General features: G+C 52.1%; 2 protein-coding genes across 2 annotated transcripts in view; both read left to right on the top strand.

Annotated features, from left to right (window-relative positions):
• Positions 1-12382, top strand: part of CACNA1H (calcium voltage-gated channel subunit alpha1 H) — a 109011-nt gene extending 96629 nt beyond the window's left edge. The window contains exons 29-34 of the mRNA XM_088527799.1: positions 920-1041; positions 1474-1812; positions 3008-3160; positions 7428-7584; positions 10495-10673; positions 11385-12382. Of these exons, the coding sequence (XP_088383925.1) occupies positions 920-1041; positions 1474-1812; positions 3008-3160; positions 7428-7584; positions 10495-10673; positions 11385-12380 (1946 nt within the window). The 3' untranslated portion in view covers positions 12381-12382. The remainder of the gene's footprint in view (positions 1-919; positions 1042-1473; positions 1813-3007; positions 3161-7427; positions 7585-10494; positions 10674-11384) is intronic.
• A 5225-nt stretch (positions 12383-17607) lies between these two features.
• On the top strand, positions 17608-19662 carry B9D1 (B9 domain containing 1). Its single transcript, XM_088527836.1, has 7 exons — positions 17608-17727; positions 17915-17983; positions 18299-18407; positions 18494-18590; positions 18709-18771; positions 19261-19328; positions 19502-19662. The coding sequence occupies exons 1-7, from the start codon at positions 17662-17664 to the stop codon at positions 19645-19647; spliced, it is 618 nt and encodes a 205-aa protein (XP_088383962.1). The 5' UTR covers positions 17608-17661; the 3' UTR covers positions 19648-19662.
• The last annotated feature ends 1551 nt before the right edge of the window (positions 19663-21213 follow it).

Raw genomic sequence — 21213 nt, 5'->3', positions numbered from 1 at the left:
TTGTGGAGGTTTTGGTGTTTGTTTTTTCCTTTTTGTTTTTGTTTGCTTTGCTTTTCTCTCCTATTTGCCTCTGAAATAAATGTCTAATAGTGAGACGCCCTTGCAAGAGGCATTGCTGCCCATCCTAATAAAAACTTAATGAGCCCATGTTTTATGGAAAGAGGGACATTTTATGTGGTCAATTTACATTCATTAGTATATTAAGTCTCAGGGGAAAAAAATGTCAAAACGCTCCACTTTATTCCAGTGAAATATGCCTTACAGTAGATATGCCTGTAAAAAATAATCAAGACAAGGAACATAACCAAGAGGGTAATAGGCAGAGCTTACTGGAGAGCAGGATTTGTTGAGACAGCATAGCAACACCCAGCTTCTTTCCACCTCCCTTTATATCTCTTTATGTTGACTCTGCCTCTTGGGGAAAAGTCAAGAGAATCACAGAAATAGTGGAAAGGACCTTTAGAGACCCCCTGTTCAACCTCCCACTAGAGGCATCATCACTGGATGAGGGCAGCTGTGGCTTTGTCCAGCCAAATCCTGAAAACCCCCAAGGATGGGGCAGCTCGCTGATGACTGTCCCATGGCTGCAGCCTCCTGCAGGTGGGATCCTGGGGGGAGTTTGGCTCCTTGGTGTCTCGGTGGTGGCTTCAGCGGTTGCAGGCTGTGGTGAGATTATCTGTTGGTAGCCAGAGTCTTCCCCAGTGCTGTGGATCACCATGATGTATCTCAGGGTCTTGCAGCTGGGTGTAGGAAGGCAGCTCTGGGTGTAACAGGCTGCACCATCATGGCTATGAAGAAAACGCAGATATCAGGTGTCCCAACCACATGCTGCAGGTGCTGGTGAACCAAAAAGGCTGAAGGTAAATGAGAGCTGGCAAACCCAGCCTTGCTGACCTGCTTCCACTTCTTTCTTCTGCAGACTGCAGTGAGGAAAATCCCTGCGAAGGTCTGAGCCGACATGCGACGTTCACCAACTTCGGCATGGCCTTTCTCACCCTCTTCAGGGTGTCAACAGGGGACAACTGGAATGGTATCATGAAGGTGTGTGCAATCTGCATGGGTACTTTCCTCTAACAGATTCTTCTGCCAATCCTTTCCTCTGTGTTTCCTCTAGAAACACAGATGCAGAATTTAAACAAATTTAGGCACCCCTTGTATCAAAACAGGGCTTTAAAAACAAAGTAAGTTTTAAAAATATAAAAACAAACTCTTGCATTTAAAATTTGCAGTCTGATAGGAGGAAGTGTGTGCTCTGGTGCTTTGGGAATAGAACACAATCCTCCTGCTTGGGTCCAGATCTAAAGAACTGCTGTGGATGGTGTAATCATCCCACAATTTCTTCTGCTTTGGTTGTACCCCCAAGCCATCGTGTCTGGGCTGTGTTATTAGGCTTTTCAATCCTAAACGTGTTGTCTGCGAGGTCTCAGGATTCAGAGCACTCTGCAATCCCCCACCTCTCCCGCTGTGTTTCAGGACACTCTTCGGGAATGCACCCGGGAAGACAAGCACTGCCTCAGCTACCTGCCTGTCATCTCTCCTGTCTACTTCGTCACCTTCGTCCTCATCGCGCAGTTTGTGCTGGTCAACGTGGTGGTGGCCGTGCTGATGAAGCACTTGGAGGAGAGCAACAAGGAGGCCAAGGAGGATGCTGAAATGGATGCTGAGATCGAGCTGGAGATGTCCAGAGGATCGACCACCACAGCTCCCAGCGGGAGCAGGGGAGGTGCCGTGGCCCTGGAGGGCAGGACGCCCTACAGAAGCCAGGAAACCCTGAAGTCTGAGCCGGCGACGCAGTCGAAACACCAAGCCCTGGTAACAGCTCCCTCAAGGCATCTACTCCTCCCTTGCTTGGGGTGGGGGCGGTTCCTGCTGGGCACTGCATCTCAGGAGGCTCTGCAAGGCACATGGCAAGTGCCCTCCATGGCTAACGTTGTCCTGCTTGTCCTTGGAGGGGGCTTTTGAAAGTTCAACTCTTGCCATTTCCAATAGAAGTCATTCAAAGTTTGCGGGTTTTAAGTTCACAAGCATATCAGTCACACGTTCCCGTCCTTTCCCTTGGCCACCACATCTTTCCTTGTCATCTGGCATGGCCCACTGCGTGTGGGAGGCATCTCAGAAAGCCCTGGGCACCCCAGCTTTGACAAACCAGTCCTGCATGACAAGGGAAGGCATAAATTCCTTTCACACCAACACAATAACCCAACACAGCATCTTTGCAGTCCCACATTGGGATTTCCAGAGAAGCATCAGGTATTTCTGAAGCCCAGGTCATGCTGCACGTGTTGAAAATCCCAATGTAGAGCTCAGAAGGGCAGTCCAGCACCAATGTAAGCACACAGCTCCCCTGGGCTCCTGCTCTGCGTGGGGCACGGCCAGCTTGGACCTGGGGAATGGTCAGACTTCCCCAGCAAGGAGCTGGAGGTCCCTGGGTTGCTTTTCAGCCGCTGCTCTCCCATCTCTGTTAGTCCTCCAGAAAAATAGGGCAGCAGAAGCCAGGCAGAAGGGAGGGTGTGAGGTGATTGTCTCATCTCATGTCAGCAGCATATGATTAAGACTGAATAGAGAATTGCTTTGTGACTGTGATCACAAATAAATCTACCACAAAATCAATGGGGGATTTGAGATTAAATTACATTAAATTAGATTTTTGTAAAATCCATCAGACTCTATTAAGTTAAGTAAAAAGGAATTTAGTTACATGGCAGTGGGGAATTCGCTATTTGAATGTACTTCCTAATAGAAATTTCTGCAAGAAAGTGTGTCACAAACAGCCAGCTTGATTTTCTGTTTGGGGGAAGAGAGGACACATCCTTCTGCACAGGCTCAGTCTCCGTGAGCTTTCCTGATCCACCAGGATCTCCTGAGCACATGAGAATTCCTGAGCTATTCCCGGGGCTGGTCACTTTGTGTGCAGAGGACAAGCAGGGATGAACCCAATGGTTGAAGCGTAAGACCCAGCCTTGCTCTGCTGCTGATGCTTTTTATCTCCCTAATTTTGTACCCGAAGGAGGCACTGAGCTGTGAGAATGTGTGTTTAGCCATCCCAGACTCAGACACGCTGGAGAGGGCAGAGACTCCCGTGATGGAAATCTCGTCCTTCTGCTCTGTGTCTCACCACGTCCTGGCACCTTCCCACCAAAGCCCAGGCCACGAGGCTGAGGTGAATGCTGCTGCCGTGGCTTCCGCGCTGTGGCCTTGTGCTTCGGTGCTGTGTAGGTGGCGTGTGACTGTCCTAGACCTGTCGTTTCTCTACCAGAACAGTCATTTCCATCCCCTGTCCTTCGTACCGCCTTGCGTGTCCAGGAGCTGAGCAAAAAAGCATGTTCTGAACAATTCTGCCAGTGGCCTTACGTGGCACACAAATTAAACACTCTTTTTAGCCAAAAAAAACCCCCTTGCCTTTAATGTATAGTGTGATATTTAAGCTGTTTGCTTTCAAATGGTGTAGCTAGAGCTGCAGGTCCACCCAGAGTCTTCTCTTGATTTGCAGTAGAAACACTGGCTGTTTGGGGTTTCCTACCATGACCATAAGAACTTGTTTATAGTACAGGAAGCAGAAAGATGTAGGTAAATCAAGACGGCACAGGCTCCAAGCAGTTCTGAGATGACAGTCAGGTCCTGGTTTACCCACCACGCACAACCTTGGGAGAGGCTTTTGCTAGTGGCTGAGCTCTGGATCAGCAGCTGCTCCGGGCAGATCAGCCCATCGGAGGGGTTGGAAGCCCCCAGCTCAGTCCCTCCTGTTTCCACCACGGCCCGGTGCCCGTTCACATCACATAAGGGACTGCCCTCCTGGGCGAGTCAGCTCCACATGTCCTCAGATGGGCACAAGAACCTGCTTTGAGCCTCAGCCATGCGCCAAGGAGGGCTGGTGAGTCACACGGAGCTGCCATCTCCCCTGCATGCTGCCAAAGAAGTGACCTTTGCAGCAGGCAATCTCCTGCACTGACGTCCTTTCCTTCCAGTCTTTTTCCTTCAAAACCAGGGTCGGTCTTGGGCCAGCACCAGGGGAGCAGACCTTGATGTGACCCTCAGAGCAGGACGTTCTCTGCAGTCAGCCCAGGGCAGCTGGAGGGACCTGTTGAATGGGGCAGCAGCTGCCCCACAGGGCCCTTAGGGTTCTGCCATCACATTGCCATGTGAAGAGGCACCGTGGCATCACACTGGTGCTGGCCATTGCTCTTCATCTTTGGATACCCTTTGGAAGAGGCTGGTGGACATTTCTTTTCCATCTCTTCCTTCACTTTTCATGGCTCCTGGAGACCTCTTCCCCAGGCTGAAGGAGGTGGCCACCATCAGTTGGCATTGCCAGTGAATGAGCCAGGAAGAAGGAGCTAGAGGCAACTTAGAGCTTCGTCTAGAAGATGCTCATGCTGCAAGGGAGAACAATTTACTGTGATCAAAGAGAACGTGAGTGGCTACCCAGCGTTAATCTGCTTTAGAGCTGGGCCTTTTCGCTATTTATTTCTGATTTCTATCATGATCCAAGGCACATGTAATGGCAAGTATCTGGCAAGCTCTCCCAGCAAATTCCGTGCTCCAGTTCAGCTCTTGATGACCAAGTGAATATCCCTGTGCAGGAAAGGGAGCGAGCCGCATGAAGGAATAATCCACAAAGAAGCCATATGACTACTCCATCCTAGCTCCACGAGGTGTCCTTTAGTGTCTCCACCTGGATATCAAGGGACTTTGTGGTAGCCTCAAAGGGAGAACATGGTGAAAGACGTCCTGCAAAGGCAAGGAATAACTGGGACTTCGTGAATGCAACTGCAAGAGGTCCCTGGGTTTTTTTCTGGCAGAGCAGGGAGCTTGTTGTCTCTGCGAGGACCAACAGAAGTGACCCCTGAAGCCACCAGAGCTGGCCTACACAGAAGTATGAGCCATTGGCACGTGCAGGCTGAGACCTCTCATCTCCTGCCCTTGTCACCTTCTCCCTTGTCCGTCCCAGAGGCAATGGGAGGCAGTGCTGGAGACACAGCCTCTGGCAAGGATGGACAAGAAGGGCCAGGAGGAGCCTAAGGGAACCAGCCCCACAGCTCATTTGCAGGCTGTTGGCTCCCAGCCTCTGAGGAGTAACAGCGTTCCCCATTCCAGAATATCCTGCGAATCTCCTTTGCTTACAGAGTAACCTCGGACTCTTCAATCACCCAGGAAGGGTCGTGTCCTGTTGAGGTATTTGCAGGATCATTTTTCTTGCATTCACTCAGCACCAGAGTAAAATCAAAGCCCCAAGAGATAATTGATTCCCAGTCACAGGAACTTGGCTCATGGATTTAAGACACGTGACTGAGACCTCTGAGCTCCCTCAACAAGGCCTTCTGCAGTCAATTTATTGCCTTTCTGCTCATCCCACTGTGAGTAGATTCCCACCTCGCACATCTGGAGACATCCAGGTGCCTGGGATGCTCCTGCCTCACATCTGCTGCTGATGTGGGTTGGCACCAGCACACAGCGTTCCCCAAAGGCCAGTCCAGATTGGACATTGGTGGTGTTTGAGGAGCTGCCTTGATTTCCCTAGGCACGGGATGAGGCTCCTCAATGCAACAAGCTTTTCCTACTAAGCAGGAGTTCTCCAGTGTCCCCAAATCTTCCAGGATACGGAGTGCAGCCTGCCAGGTGTGAGTCAACAAGCTCCTTGCACATGCTTCATATTTCCGTGGTTCAAAGTCATTCTACTAGCACCTTTAAAACCTGCAGGAATTTGCCCAAGTGCCTAGGTCTCAGTAACTGGAATCTTTAAAAATCACAGTTGCTTATGTCAAGAGGAGATTTTCATTCATTTGTGCCAGCCAGCAAAGAGCCACTTTAAAAGCCTATAAACAAGAATCAAGCTTTGATAGAAAAATACTGTGATTCCTCCGTTAGAGAAAGGGGAGCAAGGCTTCACGGCAGCAGGGTTTTAAGGCCTTTTTTCCCTTTTCGTGGCAGCAGGGTTTTGACAATTGCCTGTGTGTTTGACTCAGGTGTTGCGATGCTGATGGCTTGTTAGTGGTGGTGGCCCAAGGCCAGCTGGCACCTCGTGGAGATGAAAGGCCTGGGTTGCACCCGCAGGGGTGCCGGGCAAGTCCACAGTTAGCCCTTGATGCCAACGAGCTGTAAATAACTGCTGCTGATCCCCCTGTCTTCACAGCCAAGTTCAACAGGGTTAAAGCTTCAAGTAACTGGTTTCAGGATGTCTTTCTTCAGGGAGCTGAGGAGAGAAATTTGTGAGTCAGAAAGGCACTGAAAAAACAGATTTGACCAGATCCTTGGTGACCTCCAAACTATCCAGTGAGAGATGTCAGGTCCAGATTTTGCTAGCACAGAGGGAAAACAGCCTGGTGGAGCAAAGCAAAATACATATAATTTAAGACGTGCAGCTGGGAAAATGTTTTCAATCAGTCACTGGGAGGCTGACGCTAAAGGAAAACCAGGGCGATTCGTTGTTCTTTAGATAACTTGGTAAATTGTGAGGGGAGCGTGTCTGGGACTAAAACCTTGGGGCAGGGCGCCAGGCCGCAGATTCTGTTCCAAGGGCTCCCACTCCTCCATGGGCTTGGCCAAGCTGCGGTGCCTCCTCTCTCGGCTGCTCCAGCAGCAAAGCATCATTCGAATCCCTTCGGATAAATGTGTCCCCAGGATAAATGTGCTGCGAGACCTGTGCTGTTTATTGAGGTGACCTCGCAGAAGGCCTTGGAGAACGAATGAGAGGACCAGCACTTCAGAGAGGTCCATAATGAGCTGTGCTCCTTCTGGCCACTTCCAGCTGGGCCCCTGTTGCACACAGAGACATTCCAATTCCTTCACTGTTCTGGTGGGAACTCCCCAGCCACACGTGTGCTGCTGTGCTGGAGCATCTCCTTCCCTCTGCTTCCCCATCGTGTGCTGCCTTCTCCTGGGCTTGGTGGTGCCCCAAATGCTCTGTGTTCAAGGAAAGGGGCCCTGGTGTTTGTAGAGGGGTTAATGTGGGTGTGTGTTTACCTGTCTGCCCATGTGTATGTTTGTACTGGGGGGATAATACATGAATTTTTCAGAAACACTTGGACCATCAGTGGCTGAGACGGGCCATTTGGCCAACTTTTCCAGTGTGGCTCTGAGGACGAGGGTTCGCTGCCGCTCAAGAAAATCAGAACATAACCATGAAAACTGCTGGCTTTCTTGTGTGTGCAGAGGATGGGTCCCTTTTCCAGGACCTTTTTTTCTCTCTGCGTTGTCCAAGAGTCAGCGCTGTGGTTGATGCCTTGTTTTACTCAGACCACAACTTGAGCTCTTTACTGAGCTGCTACAAAGGAGACCTATTTCCCCTTGCAGTCACCAGGGCTACAGACTCCGTGAGATGCCAAGGGGAACACAAGGTCTAAAGCAAAAAGCAGACGAGAGGGAAATTGCCATAAATTTGTCACCAAGATGCTGAATGACCCGTATTTCCCTCTCTCCTCGCTTTGCAGGACGCCCAGAACCTGCTGACAGTCCGCAAGATCTCCGTGTCCCGGATGCATTCCTTGCCCAACGACAGCTACATGTTCCGCCCTGTGATGCCAGCGAAAGCCCCTTTCCCCCTCCATGAGGTGGAGATGGAAACGTATCCCTGCAAAACCCAAAGAGGTACCGTTCCCTGCGGAATGTGGTGTTTTTATCACATAACTGCATTTCTTCGGGAAAGGAAAAAAAAAAAAAAAAGCTGGTGGTTTGGTTGCTTGGTTGGGGTGAGTTGGGGCTTCTGAGCAATGAGAGAGGCATCGAGAACAAGCTCTTAGCTGAACAGAAGGATATTCCTGCACGTTTCTTCTGAAGGGATCGACCATGACATCATGCCTGCAGATCAATAAAACCATCCTGAGTAAATTCTGGGGTCGGTGTTACTTCCTGACAGCTCCTTCACAGCAATTGCTTCAGCAGCCCTGTCTCAGAGCAGCATCGTTTCAGTGCAGTGCGTTGAGCTCACGGATGGAGGAGTTTCTTTGGGATTAGAAGCTGCTCTCCAGGGCCCTATAATGAGTCTTGTGGAGGGACCTGCAGTCAGGGCATCACACGCTGCCCAGAGGCTTTGAGCATACACAGCCGCATCCAAATACATTTCCTCAAAAATGCCTTTCCCTTGCTTTGTTATGTGAGTTGATTTGAAGGAGAAATCGATAAGAAAGAAGACATCTGCCTCCCTAAAAGCACATGTACTTCTCGAGTGGCTCCCAAGAACTCACCAGCCTGGTTTCCTTTGATTCAATGTTGTGTGAAATGGAGAGATGAGTAGTGGGTTTGCAAAGCCTGGTGGGGCTGGCAGGGTCTGCCCTGGTTTCCTCGGGTGAAGAAACTCTATATTTGTTAAAACTCTCTGGATACCAGTTAGTGTTCTCTGCTCAGTATTTATTATTATTTCACCTGCAAATTCTTCGCTAAGCAAAGAAAACAGAGGTTGAGTTTCATGGCTGTACTACCGAGGGTGATTTTCATCTCTGTAGTGGGTGTAAATCAGGATTTATACCAGTATAAAACTGCTGTGATGCTGGCAGGTGTGGGTACAACTGACCAAGGATTTTCTCTTATTTACCAAATTTTTCACCAAGGAAACTTGAGAAATGACTATGATGGGGAAAGTACCTTTTTTGTGGCCTGGTAGGTGCATCCGATCAGCGCTGTGCAGCTCCTGAGCAGAGCAAATGCTGGTTTAAGTGACCGTCCCACAGGTTACAGTGAAAGTAAATCTGAACGTGTACAGAGACTAGAATTAGCAATTCTACTTCCATGGACTTTTCAGTGTCACTTGAGGATATCTGGTCTTCTCCCAATGTTATGGTATCTACACAATGAAAATACTGTGAGATAGACCCATTCTTTTGGTCTTAGACACAATTCTTTGATTTATTAGAAAAACAAGAGGAAAATATACAAATCCTGAGGTATTTGGCTTCCTTCAATGTTCCTGACTGTGCAGTTTAGAGGGCTTCTTGGTTTCATATGAGAGAGCTAGAGGGAAAGCTTCCAACAGAGGGAAATTCCAACTGAGGACGGGGAGGAGAGTGTAGGGCTTTGACTTCATGACAACGTTTGTGACAAATTTTATGCCTTTTTTTTTCTGAATCATAAAAACACATTTCATAAAGCCCAGATTGGTATATGGATGGTACAGACTCCGACTGGGACCTTGGCTATTGGAGAGCCCAGAGATGAAATAGTAAGAAGTGGAGCAGGTGGGAGGTGGGAACCTCGCTGTTCCTGTGGTGTTCTGGAGAAAAACTCCTAAAGGAAAATGATTAAACACTAAATTTTCTCTCTTCCCTACAACAAGTCTCTTTCTGAAATGCAACTGCGAACTGCATGGATGGCTTTTGTCACAGGTTCAAGTTCCCTGACCTCTGGGCAAGATCTCTTGAAGTGATGGATGGCTGTGTTTTTAACGTAGAATGTAGAAACAGACGTTGGGTTTCAAGCTAATGAGCACAATAAATCCTACAGCCAAAAAGAGAAAAAAAAACACACGAGCTGTTTCAAACAAAGCAGAGCTGCAGCAAAGCAGCACCGCGAAGGGGCCGGGGTGGAAGGATTGACTCCGGGAAGAGGGTGATTCCTGCATGATCCGTGAGCTCGGGGCACGTGGGAGCACTCGATGCTGCCGCTCACATCACGCTCACATCACGCTCGGACTGGCTCTAGACACAGCAGTGCAAGTGTCCTGGCTGAACGGGGACCCTGTCCTCTGCTTCCAAGCCGTGAGTGTCCCCAGGAGGGCCATGGCAGGGTGCCCGCTGCCTTCACGACGCGCCGGCTTGGAGCTCGACCTCGGGCTCAGGAGGCTCCGAGGAAGCCGGGTGGTTTCTCACGGCTTCCGCTGCCTTTGCATTTTGCAAATTTTGCATTTGCATCACTGCAAAGAGAACCCAGGCATCCCGACTACGAGGCTGCAGGCCCAGGCTTCTCCTGGTCCACGTTCTCCAAATGGGCCACAAATCCAACCAGAGGCAATGCTGCAAGAGAAGTTCCAACTGCAAACCCAACTCGTGCCCTGCATTTGCTGCCCTGTGCTCCAGGTGGGCACTCAAACACCCGGAACATCATAGCACCTGCAAAAGAGCAGATTCCATCATCTGAAATGGAATGACGGACACTGATGGAATGGTGGAATGGCGGACACTGATGGAATGATGGAATGACGAACGCTGATGGAATGATGGACGCTGATGGAATGATGGCACTCCTATGTCCGTGGGGTCTTCAAGGGGCATTTTGCTGGAGGGCAGAGCCACGTGCAATGCAGTCAAATTGCAGAGGAGAATTTATCTATCTGCAACTTTCTCCCCGTTTATAAGATATGGCCTAGCACTTAAAGCAGGAGAAAGGGAGGTTCGAACCTGGGTTCTGGCCAAGGCTTGTGGTGAGGTGTGTGAGGTTTCAGTGGGCTTGGATATGCTTTTTCCTTCCCCTCTTGTGTTTGTGCTGGGTCTGCAGGTGCCGGTTCCACCCCACAACGTCCCGGTGCCCGTGACGGTGCCGGCGGTGACTGCTCTCTCCCTTCCCTAGGGTCCATCACCTCCATCCGCTCCCAGCCCGCGGGGACCTGCTCCTCCCTGCGAGTCCCGGGCGAGACCTTCCCGCTGGCTGCTCGTTCTCCCGCGCGCGACGGCCGGCCCCGCTGGAAGATCCTTCCCCCGCACGTTGTGCCTCGCTCCCCCGCTCTCAAGCAGCTGCTCTGCAGACAGGTAGGAGGCCAAGGCCCCGCAGAGAGGCCCAGAGAGGTTGTGGAGTCTCCTTCTCTGGAGATCTTCAAACCCGCTTGGACGCAGTCCTGTGCCACGTGCTCTAGGTGACCCTGCGTGTGCAGGAGTTGGACTAGATGATCTCTAGAGGTCCCTTCCAACCTTAGGCATTCTGTGATTCTATGATTCTCTGATTCTCTGATTCTATGATTCAGAGGCAGCCCTCTCTGCAGGCACCCGGCTCCCTCCCTCCTCGTCCAGTCCCCTCCTACCACCAGGATCTGATTTCCCTTCCTTCAGAACAAAATATTCCTGATTCTGGTGCCATAAAGTTTAATACACTTAAGTGACAGCAAGTCACACATGTGGGAAAGGTCCTTTCTACCCGTTTCCACCTTTGAGGGGGTCCAGTTTTATTAAAGAGCTGCCAAAGGGCGGGGAGAAGGCGGCCAGTTGAGCTCTGCCGTGCTCCGAGCAGCCCAGTGCTGGCCTTGCACCACGTTGCTAGAGACTGGTTGCATCCACACGTGATTTGGTGCCAATTTAGAGCAAGAACCAGGCCATGCAGAGGGACAGGGAGGACGTGGCTGGCGCGGCGGGTTGTGTTCGGTGGACTGGGTGCGTGTCAGGCCCGTGGGCTCATTCTCCTGCCGTGTTTCCCCACCGGCAGCGCGAGGCGCCCGGGCTCTCACCCCATCTCTCCTCCCCTTCCAGGAGGCCGTCAGGAGGGACTCGGTGGACGCGCAGCCGCCGGACACCAAGGACAAGCTGCAAGCAGAGCCCGGCGAGACGTCGCCACCGGCCAAGCCATCCCCAGGCTCCTTCCCGCCCAGCCCGCTGCATCCCGCGTCCGCGCCGGGCTCCCCTCCGCGCCCGGCCGGCCTCGCCGCGCGGCAAATCCCGCCGGGCCAACGCGGCGGCGCCGCGGACGACGGCGGCCCCGGCGAGCCCTGCGACGCGGCCGACCAGGAGGTGAGTCACATCACCAGCGCCGCCAGGGACTGGGCCGAGCGCGCGGGCGCCGGCAGCCGCTCCGCGTCGCCCCTGGGCTCCCCGGCGCCGCTCGAGGACTGCGGCGCGCCGAGCGCGTGCGGCGGCCGGGAGAAGGACTTGAGGAAGTTCTACAGCACCGACACGAGGGGCTACCTGGCTAAGCCGAGCTGGGCGGACGAGCAGCGGCGACACTCCATCGAGATCTGCCCCTCCGGCGCGGAGGAGAAGCCGCGCTCGCCCGCCCACGCGCCGCCGGAGTCGGAGTACGTCCACGGCGCGCGGAGGAAGAAGAAGATGAGCCCGCCCTGCATTTCTATAGATCCTCCCATGGAGGACGACGGCGGGGCGGCCTCGCGCTCCAAAGCCTCCGAGAACAGCATGCTGCGCCGAAGGACCCCGTCCTGCGAGCTCCCTTCGGCCTTCCGGGAGCCCCCGGAGCTCGCGGAGAGCCAGCCCGCCGAGGCGGCCTCCAAAGCGGAGCGCCGCGGGCCTCACCTCACCGTCCCCAACTTCTCCTTCGAGCCGGCGGACGGCGCCGCCCCGAGCGGCCTCCCCGACCCGGCCCCCGCGGACTCGGCCCCCGAGCTCCTAAAAACTCCCCGGAGCCCCCCTGAGAACAGCAAAGAGCCGCCGGGCCCTGCCCGGAGCCCCCTTCGGAAGCAGGACTTGGCCACGGGGACTGTTGCCACAGAGGAGACCGTGCAGGAGCCCGTATAGCTCCGGGGACACGGGGGTCCCAAGGGCTTGACACCAACGGGGGCTTGGAAAAATCCGAAGGGACCGAGCGGCTCCGTGGCCCAGCTCCCGTTTGTTGTTGTTGTTGTTGTTGTTTCTTTTTTTTTTTTCCCCTCTTTTTCCCCCTTTTTTCGCAGTTCTTAAGCGCTGTGGAGGTTTGCAAAAAAAAGACAGAAGAAAAACACACAAAAAAAAAAAGGAAAAAAAAGACTAAACAAGCAGGAAACCAAACGAACGGCTGAGCGGGGCCGGGCCAGGGGAGCGGGTTCTTTCCTAGCGGGACGGGGGAGCCGGTTCGGGGGTCGCTCCGTTCCTGCCTCCCCCTCCGCGGCCTCAATCACATTGATTCGGGTGCGACGTGGTGGGGACTCGGGGGAGCCCCTGGGGCTTTTGCTGTCCTCTGGTTTTATTTTTTTAAACATGCTCAGTTTTGGAAAAGGCGCCTTTTAGAGACGTCACGTCACGCGGGAGAGCCCCGGCGGGGGGAGCTGGACATTGTCTGTACAGCAGCAATTCTATACATAGAAATAACGTATTTGTGACATACAAAACCGGGAAAAAGACAAAAAAAAATGTACCCACAAAAAACTCTCTCTTCATAATGCACATATTTTTATAGAGAAACTATGCTGGTTTTTGCATTACATGTGACTCCGCAACTGGGTGGTGTTTCCTTGGGTTTTATGTGGACTAATTATTACGGCCGTTCATTTTCCAAATGTTTCTCTTTGCTTTCCGTTCTCCTCTCGCTCCTTCCCTCCCGTCCTCCACCATCATCCCGCCGGCTTCTTTTCGCAGCTGATGCTTTAGGTGTCTCTCGTTTTTCTTTTGTACTTTAGAGGTTGTCCTAACTACAAGAAAAAAAGAAAAACCAAATCACTACTGAATTGTAGCCAGTGCAATAATAAGTTATTCATTCTTCTTGTCTGTACAACTGTCTTTCTTCTTCTTTTTCTTTTTTTTTTTTCCTTTTTTAACTGAAATTCAGGTTAAATGTTGCAATAATCTGAACTAACGTGCACAAACAAGGTTTCTTGTGTTACAAAAAAAAAATTAAAAAAAGGAAAAAAAATTACAGAGAGGTTAAAAAAAAAGACGAAACAAATAAATAGTAAATTATTTAAGAAATGTATTTTGTCTACTGCAGTTCAAAGTAAATTATTGCTACACGATGCAAGGGTACGAAGCGCTGTCTTAGGTGATGCTCAAGTGAGCGCCTGAGCTCACGGTCTCTCCTCCTCTTCGTTCTCCTGGTGCCGCTGGAACCCGGTGGTGCCAGAACTGCCTCCTCGCGGCCTCCGAGGAGGCCGAGCAGCCTCTAGGGGAATCCCCGTCACCTCTCGACACCTCTCGTTTCCTTTCTCTCTTTTGGGGGGTTATATTTTTTGTTTAGGGGGGTTTATTTGTCCTTTTTAACCTCCTTTCCTTCTTCTGCCCCGCTCTCCGGCCAGGCCCTCGCACTGGGCGGCAGCAGCAGCAGCAAAAAGACATGAACAGCAGCAACAACAATTTTTTTTTTAATCGTTTTTTTTTTTGTTTGGTTCCTTCCATGCCGCCTCATATTTATGCATTCACGTATATCTTCTGTTATTTATGCATCCATTACTCCAAAGGAAATGTATCTTGTTTCACATGTATTAAACTGTATAAACTGGAAGCGTGGCTTGACTTTCTGCCGCGGCGCCGGGCGCCCTCGGCATCCCCGCGCGGGCGGCCGGAGCCGGGACACCCAGGTGAGTTCTGTAGCCAGGCCGGGGCCGGTCACGCACCGCGCTCCTTTGCTGAGTTATCGAGGATTATTGGCAGTAATTATTCCATCTCGGTGGGAGCACGAGGAATTGCAGGAAAGCACCGTGCCAGCGATGGTTAATAGCACTTTGGGGACACGCCGGCGAACTCCTTCCCTTGCAATTTAACCAACGGCCTGGAAAAGAGGGGAGGCGAATTCCGCGGTGCGGGGCTGCTTCCTGCCCTGGGGCACGTGCGGCCCTGCTCCTTGCTGCAGTCCTGGCCCTGCTGCAGAGGCTGCGTCACCCCCTTCGCCTTGTGGGTGCCCGAAGCCCCCGGCGGCAGCGTTCCCGATGGAGCCGCGGCACCCACGAGCCCTCGGAGCAGCCGCAGCCGCCTCCCGGGAGCAGGAGAGGTGGCCGGGATGTAGCCGATGCCTCAGCTGCTCCAGCTCCGGTGTTGGGAAACGGCTGGGATTCACCGGATGCAGGAAAGGAAGGAAGAAGGAAAGAAGTCAGAGCGCGGCGTCCAGCTGCTCCGGGTTTGTTGGATGCAAACCCGGCTGCTTCCCGGAGAGATGAGGCTGTGGATGAGCGTCCCCCCCAGCACAACCGGCTCTTGGCACCGCAGCCGGGTCGTCACTGTGGGAATGGACTCACAGCCCCGATCCCCAGGAAAAGCCGGGTCCTCCCCGGCCACCGCTGGGGTTTGTCACCCGCAGGGCAGGACGAGCAGGCGGCCGCTGAGACGCTGTGGGACCCGCGCGGCTCCCGCGGGAGGAGGATCCATCCGTGAGGACACAGATGTGAGGATGGGAAAGAAAAAAAAAAAAAAAAAAACACTCCCCGTCGTTGCCTTTGATCCCTGCATCCTCTGGGAGCCGAAACAGGGATAGAGCAGCAGGACTTGGCCAGCTCCAAGCTGTGTCACTTGTGCCAGGCAGCAGAGAGGGACGCGAAGGGCCAGGGTCGCTGCTGCCGTCCCCGCTGCCCACTGCTTTATCCACATGGAGATTCCTGCCAAAACGGGGGTACCGGAGACCACCCCTTCCCTGGGGCCACTGTTGAGGTCTCGGCCCGAAGCATCGGGCAGCCCCAGGGCCCAAACCCGGCCGCGACTCGTGAGAGGGTTTCATGCTCCGGCCGGTCGACTCGGGGTGGTGTTCGGCACTCGGGGCTCTCTGCAAGGCGACGTTGCCCACGGTCGGAAGTGAAAATCACGCGGTAAACGCAGGTCATTATTATTTAATTGGATCGATGTCTGCTTTGCATTTTTAATGCCGTGTCCGTCGCCAGCCAGACTCTTCCATTTCAGCTGGATCGCGGCGAAGCGTCGGCAGGAGCCTTTGAGGAACAGGGCTCAAAGGAAGATGAAAACGCATCGTGTTGGGGATGGGGCAGAGGAAACGCCACAAAGTGACTCCAAGTGTCTTCAGCCGGGCTCTCTTTCAAGGCTGCATTTTAGATGGTATCGATCTGAACGTCTCTGTCAGCCTTGGGAGGAAAAAAAAGCACAAAAACCAAATCGGAATCCATTCCCGATGCAATTAGCCACAACCTTTAATCTGTCATCATTGCGAGATCACGCAGGTTGCATGAATACTAATAAGCATTTGATATTTGTACAAGCTTCCATAGGATGAATAATTCAAACGATTTCATGCTTTAAACCTTCCCCATTAGGCTTTAAGGACACGGCTGGACTCTAAGGGCTGGGGCCGTGTCTGCGCCTTTGTGTGGGTCATAATTAGGAATTTCTGTCCCGACAGAGCCTCGTGCACAGGCTGAAATCTCCCGCATGGGTCTGTCCTGCAGCAGCGCTTTGGGTCTGGCTGTTGCATCCCGCTGAGGGCCGGGAATAACCGCGGCCGCTTCCCAGGCTCTTTCCCTTGCTCTTATTCCCTTACGGAGCCCTGCGGCCCCGGGAGGAGCCGGCTCCGGCCACACGACCACGATGCTGCCTGGCTCACACTGAGGCACTCATTGATCTTCCTCATTGACAGCAACAAAAAAGTCTCACAAACGAGTTCAAATACAAATTAATTCTTCACAGGAGCCTGGACATTTCACAGTCCTTGGCAGCGCCGTGCCCTGCCTGGGGAAGGGGTCCCAACCTGCTGGATTTTTAGCAGGAATTCCAGGACCACGTGCTGAGCTCGGGCGTTTCCATGTATTTCCATGGCCTTTGATGGGAATGGCAGGTGGGCAGAGGAAGAGAAAGGAAAGGCTCTTAAGGAGAAGGGCAGGGAAGCTCACGGCAGCCTCACTGCAGCAATAAAAAGCAGGGCGGGATGAGTCAGGCTGGCAGCTCAGTGCAAACAGCCTCAAAATGCAGCAGTTTTATTGCGGATTAATGACACCATAAAATGTATTTCACTGGCCATTTAGCAGGTGTGCACTGTAAATATTTGGGATTAAAAACAAACGCTTCTGCCGTGCCACCGCATTGCCGGTCCTGCCCCGCTCCCCGTCGCCCAGAGGCCGGGTGAGGGGCTCCTGTTCCTATCCCTGGGATTTGGAGCCTGGCAGAGACCGTTGGGTGGTTTTTTTCCCCAATTCCTTATGCTGGAGGGAAAAAGCCCTATTCCCTTGGCTGTACCATGCTCTGGACATGCGATGGGGCCACCAGTATTATTTAAGGCCTGAGCTATGGAAAACAATGGGTTTTTACCCGGTTTTATGGGGAAAAATAGTGGGTTTCTTTGGTTGGTTTGGTTTTTAATGGAAACTCACAGAGTTTTTAGAATTGGTGACCTAAAACCACCTGTGGAAGCAAAGTGATCTGGGAGTTTTTGTTCCCCTTGGAGATCTCCAAGAAGAAGGGAAAGGAAAAGGAAAAGGAAAAAAAAATGGAAAGGGGAAAGGAAAGGGGAAAGGAAACTTCCGTGCTCAGGATTTCCACTTTTAAATGTTAAAAAGGCGAATTGGGTCAAGGCGGATGGAAATGGAAATCAAAAGCACGATCTGGTTATGCCAGGGAGCAGGCAGGGGCGGCCGGAGCCGCTGAGACCTCCTCTGGCGGCTGCATCAAATAAAATTAAAATCAAATAAAGTAAAAAAAAAAAAAATACAGCGTCCCCTGAGCTCCGTGCGGCCGGGCGCTCGGGGGCTGCTTTTCTCCTCCATTCCCCGATTTTCTCCGTGATTCCCAGGGACAGGATTTCGGCCGCCCCCTCCCTGCTCCTCGCGGCCGCGTTGTCCAAAAATCCACAGCCATAATGAGCAGAAAAGGGCCCTTTTTCGCCGCCAAACGCGCCGCGGCCTGCGCGGCCCCGTAGCGGCCTCCAGCGGCCGCGTCGGGACCGAATCCTCGCTGGCAAAGAGGTGAAAAAGGTGGATATTTTAAAAAAAAAAATTAAAAAATGCAACCAAATCTAGAAAATCATGGATGATTCGGGGTGGGTGTTTTTATTTGGGGGGGGAGAGGGCGCGGGGGAGAGGCGGTCCCGCGAAGCGCCGCCCGCCGAGGAGGTTTGTCCCCGCCGGGGCGCCGTCCGCGGTTGCCAGGGCGACGGCGCTCCTGCCTGGGCTGCGTCATGGCGGCCGGCGGCGGCCCCGACGTGTTCCTGGTGTCGGTGAGCGGGCAGGTGGAGAGCGGGCAGGTGAGCGGGCCGGGACCGGGACCGGGACCGGAACCGGGACCGGAACCGGGACCGGGACCGGGACCCGAGCTGGGACCGGTACCGGGAGCCGCCGGGGCTCAGGCAGCGCGGCCCGCGCTCGGCGAAGCACCCCCGCCCCTGCAGCGCGGCCTCAGGCCTGGCCGCGCTAATGCGGCCTCTCCCTCAGTTCCCCGGCTTCGACGAGCTCTACTGCAAGTTCTGCTTCGTCTACGGCCAGGACTGGGTCCCTACGGCGGTAAGAGCGCTCCGTGTCCCGCCGCAGGTGGACAGGGCGGATGGGACAAGGGGAAAGGCCCTCAACTTGTGCCGGGGGATGTTCAGGGTGGATATTAGGAAAAATCGCTCCACAAAAAGAGTGGTGAAGCCCTGGAACAGGCTGCCTGGGGAAGTGCTGGAGCCAGCGTCGTGGGCAGTGCTCAGGGAACAAGGCGCTGAGGGACAGGGTGTAGCAGGTGGGGGGATGCGGGTGGGTGGACTCGACCATCTCGAGGGTCTTTTCCACCCTGAGCGCTGCCGCGATCCCGCGCGGCCCCCGCGCGCCGTCCCGCAGGGCCTCGAGGAGGGCATCTCGCAGATCGCCTGCAGGAGCGACGCCGCCGCCGCGCTCGTCTGGAACCTGCCCCTCGACATCACCTTCAAGAGCACCAACCCGTGGGGCTGTGAGTGCCGGGGCGGCGGGGCCGGCGCGCGGCGCCCGTCCCGCTCACGGCGCCCGTCCCGCTCACGGTGCCGCTCCCCCCCGCAGGGCCGCAGGTCGTCGTGAGCGTCTACGGGCCCGACGTGTTCGGGAACGACGTGGTGAGGGGCTACGGGGCCGTGCACGTGCCCATCGAGCCGGGCAGGTGAGGACACCCTGCGGCCCAAATTCAGGCATCTTTATTAAACAGAAGTCTCCTGGTAAGTTTACACAGTGCTGGGTGCTTCATGTCTTAATTTCTCTGCCTTTCATGTTTGTTTTAGGCATATAAGAACCCTTCCGATGTTTGTTCCAGAGTCTACGTCTAGGCTGCAGAGGTTTACAAGGTAATAACCAAAGATTTAGACTTACTCACAGAGAAGGATTTAAAAAAACAAATAGTATCTCCAGCTACTCATTTGTGCACATGTATATACATTTTTTATCATAAACAGGTACTTTTGAGTTTTACAGGTGAAACATCTTTGATTACTTCAAAGTATCCAAGCCTCTCTGTCCCTCTGGATAACTGAGAGTGGAATCAGACTGTTTCTGAAACTGCTTTGCCATAGACAGATTCTGTCTAGCCCAGAAATAATTTGAATCTAACACAACGTATATAAAACCAGTTTCATTCTTTTCCTTGGAGAGATAAAACTTGTCCTTGGTCAAAGCTGAGAAGCCACAAAGTTAATCAGTCTTCAAAACTGTGATGTTAAAAAAGGCTGGCAGTCCCTGTGTTTTTTTTTAAATACAAATTATTAATTTTGCATGTCAAAACTAGCCACAAGTGAGTATATCCCATAACTTACTTGTTTTCTGTTTTCTTCTTCAAGCTGGTTCACGGGGAGGCGTCCAGAATTCACCGACCCGCGAGTGGTGGCGCAGGGAGAGGGCAGAGAAGGTGGGTCCTGGGGAGCTGCCGCATCCAGCCACCCCTTCCCGCTCTGGGAAAGAGGGATCGGTTGTTCCCACTGAGGACAGACTCAGCCAAGATATCCTGAGGAATCCAGCAGCCATTCCCAAGCCTCTCTTAACCAGTGCTACTGATGGATTTGTCTCCTCTCTTTCTCCTAGTGACGAGAGTGCGATCTCAAGGCTTTGTGACCATCTCCTTCAATGTAGTGACCAAAGACATGACGAAGCTGGGCTACGAGGTCACCCCAAGTGACATGGAGAACCATTCTCTGGTGTCTGTCACGGAAGGGATTCATAATTATTAAATGCAGGAGTAGGATGTGCAAAGACTCGCACAGAAAATAGGCAAGTCAGGAGGTTTTTGGAAAAAGGAAACAAATATGTGACAAAGCTGAAACGTCATGGGAGACATGGGCACAAGTCCAGGTGGCTTTGGAATAATTTCCTAAGTGTATTCCTTTCAGTATGCATATACAGGCTGAAAAATAGCTAGGTTGGATAAGAGTCTAAAGTTACACAAAAACACTAATATAAAAATATCATTTTTTTATATAAAAGATTTTTCTAGCAGCCTTTTGTACACTCTTTATATTAAAAAAAAAAAAAGGAAACTCTATCTTCGTAATCCTTTTCCTGCACTGAAAACATCACTGCAAACCCCGTGCTGTGTACTAAAGTTTTTCTTCTGGTAGCACATAGAAATGGAAATGCTCCCCCCTTCCAAAGACGAGGGATCGTGGAAGGGGTGCAGCGAAACACAAATGTGCTTTTCTGGGCCATGAACATCCCTGGAAAAGCAGCAGCCGCGTTGCAGGGTAATCCCAGACAGTCCTTCAGAGGTTGTGCAATTAACTAAAACAGTTCATGCACTGCAGAAACAAATTCTTGCAGTTTTTTCAGTGAAGCAACCTGAGCTTTTGCATTTCGGACAAGATGATGACTCTTCATTTCCAGAGTTCTTTCAGAATAAAGCTCCAAGGGAAAGAACAGGAGAACAGTTTATTATGGAGGAGTTACAGAGAGCATGGATATCCTTGCAGCAGCCTTTAACTTCTGAGGAAACAAATCACATTTTAAGTGCAAGTACTGGCTAAAAATACACCTTACAGAAGGAACCTTAGAGAGGGAGCTGAATAATGTTTGTTACTGGTGTGTGACCAACTCTCCCAAGCTAAGGTGCTGTTTTCAGGTGGCTGCAGCGTGACAGAGGGGACAAAGCTGAGCCTCTTCTCTTCTGCTGTCCTACCATGCCTTTCACTGAACCCTCTTCTAAATCACTGCTCCTTTAGGCAGAATAAAAGCAGGTGTCTAAATATTTATGTTTTTGTCTTTCTGCTGCTAAGGTCTTTATTTATAGTTTCTGACAGAATAGATGTCTTAAACTGTACAAGATCTGCTCTTCTTACAGGTACAAAGAGAAGGAAATACTCACAAAAAAAAAATGACTAATCAGTCACTTTGATACAAAACTGTGGGCATGTAATCTTGTGTGTTTTGACTGCAGATACCCAGAGGTGACTGGGAGAAGGACTTAACATGATACCACCCTAGCAAGGAGCTGCCACGACACTGAAACTGCAAAAATAAGGGCCCGAGCAGCAATACACAAGGTTGAAATGTGCAGCTTTCAGGATGTAGATCAAATAAAACACCCCAGTTGGTCTAATTATTACTGCAGACTCAACAGTATAACCAGAGCTTGCTCTTGTAAAGAGCATTTATTAAAAGATAACATGAATATTGGAGTTTTGCTCTGAGCATTAGCATCTTCTGCACTATTTACAAGTACTTTTCCAAACGTGATTACAGCTGATGTTTTGTCTCTTGCTTTTTCCTATTATGTTGCTCTTGGTTTTACGCTTCCAGTAAGC

This window comes from Tinamus guttatus, unplaced genomic scaffold (genome assembly GCF_059628265.1).
Source record: "Tinamus guttatus ecotype Peru unplaced genomic scaffold, ASM5962826v1 Tinamus_guttatus_pri_ptg000291l, whole genome shotgun sequence".
NCBI classification, from domain to species: Eukaryota; Metazoa; Chordata; class Aves; order Tinamiformes; family Tinamidae; genus Tinamus; species Tinamus guttatus.
The sequence above is the reverse complement of the archived record's forward strand: the minus strand, read 5'-3'. Positions and strand labels throughout refer to the sequence as shown.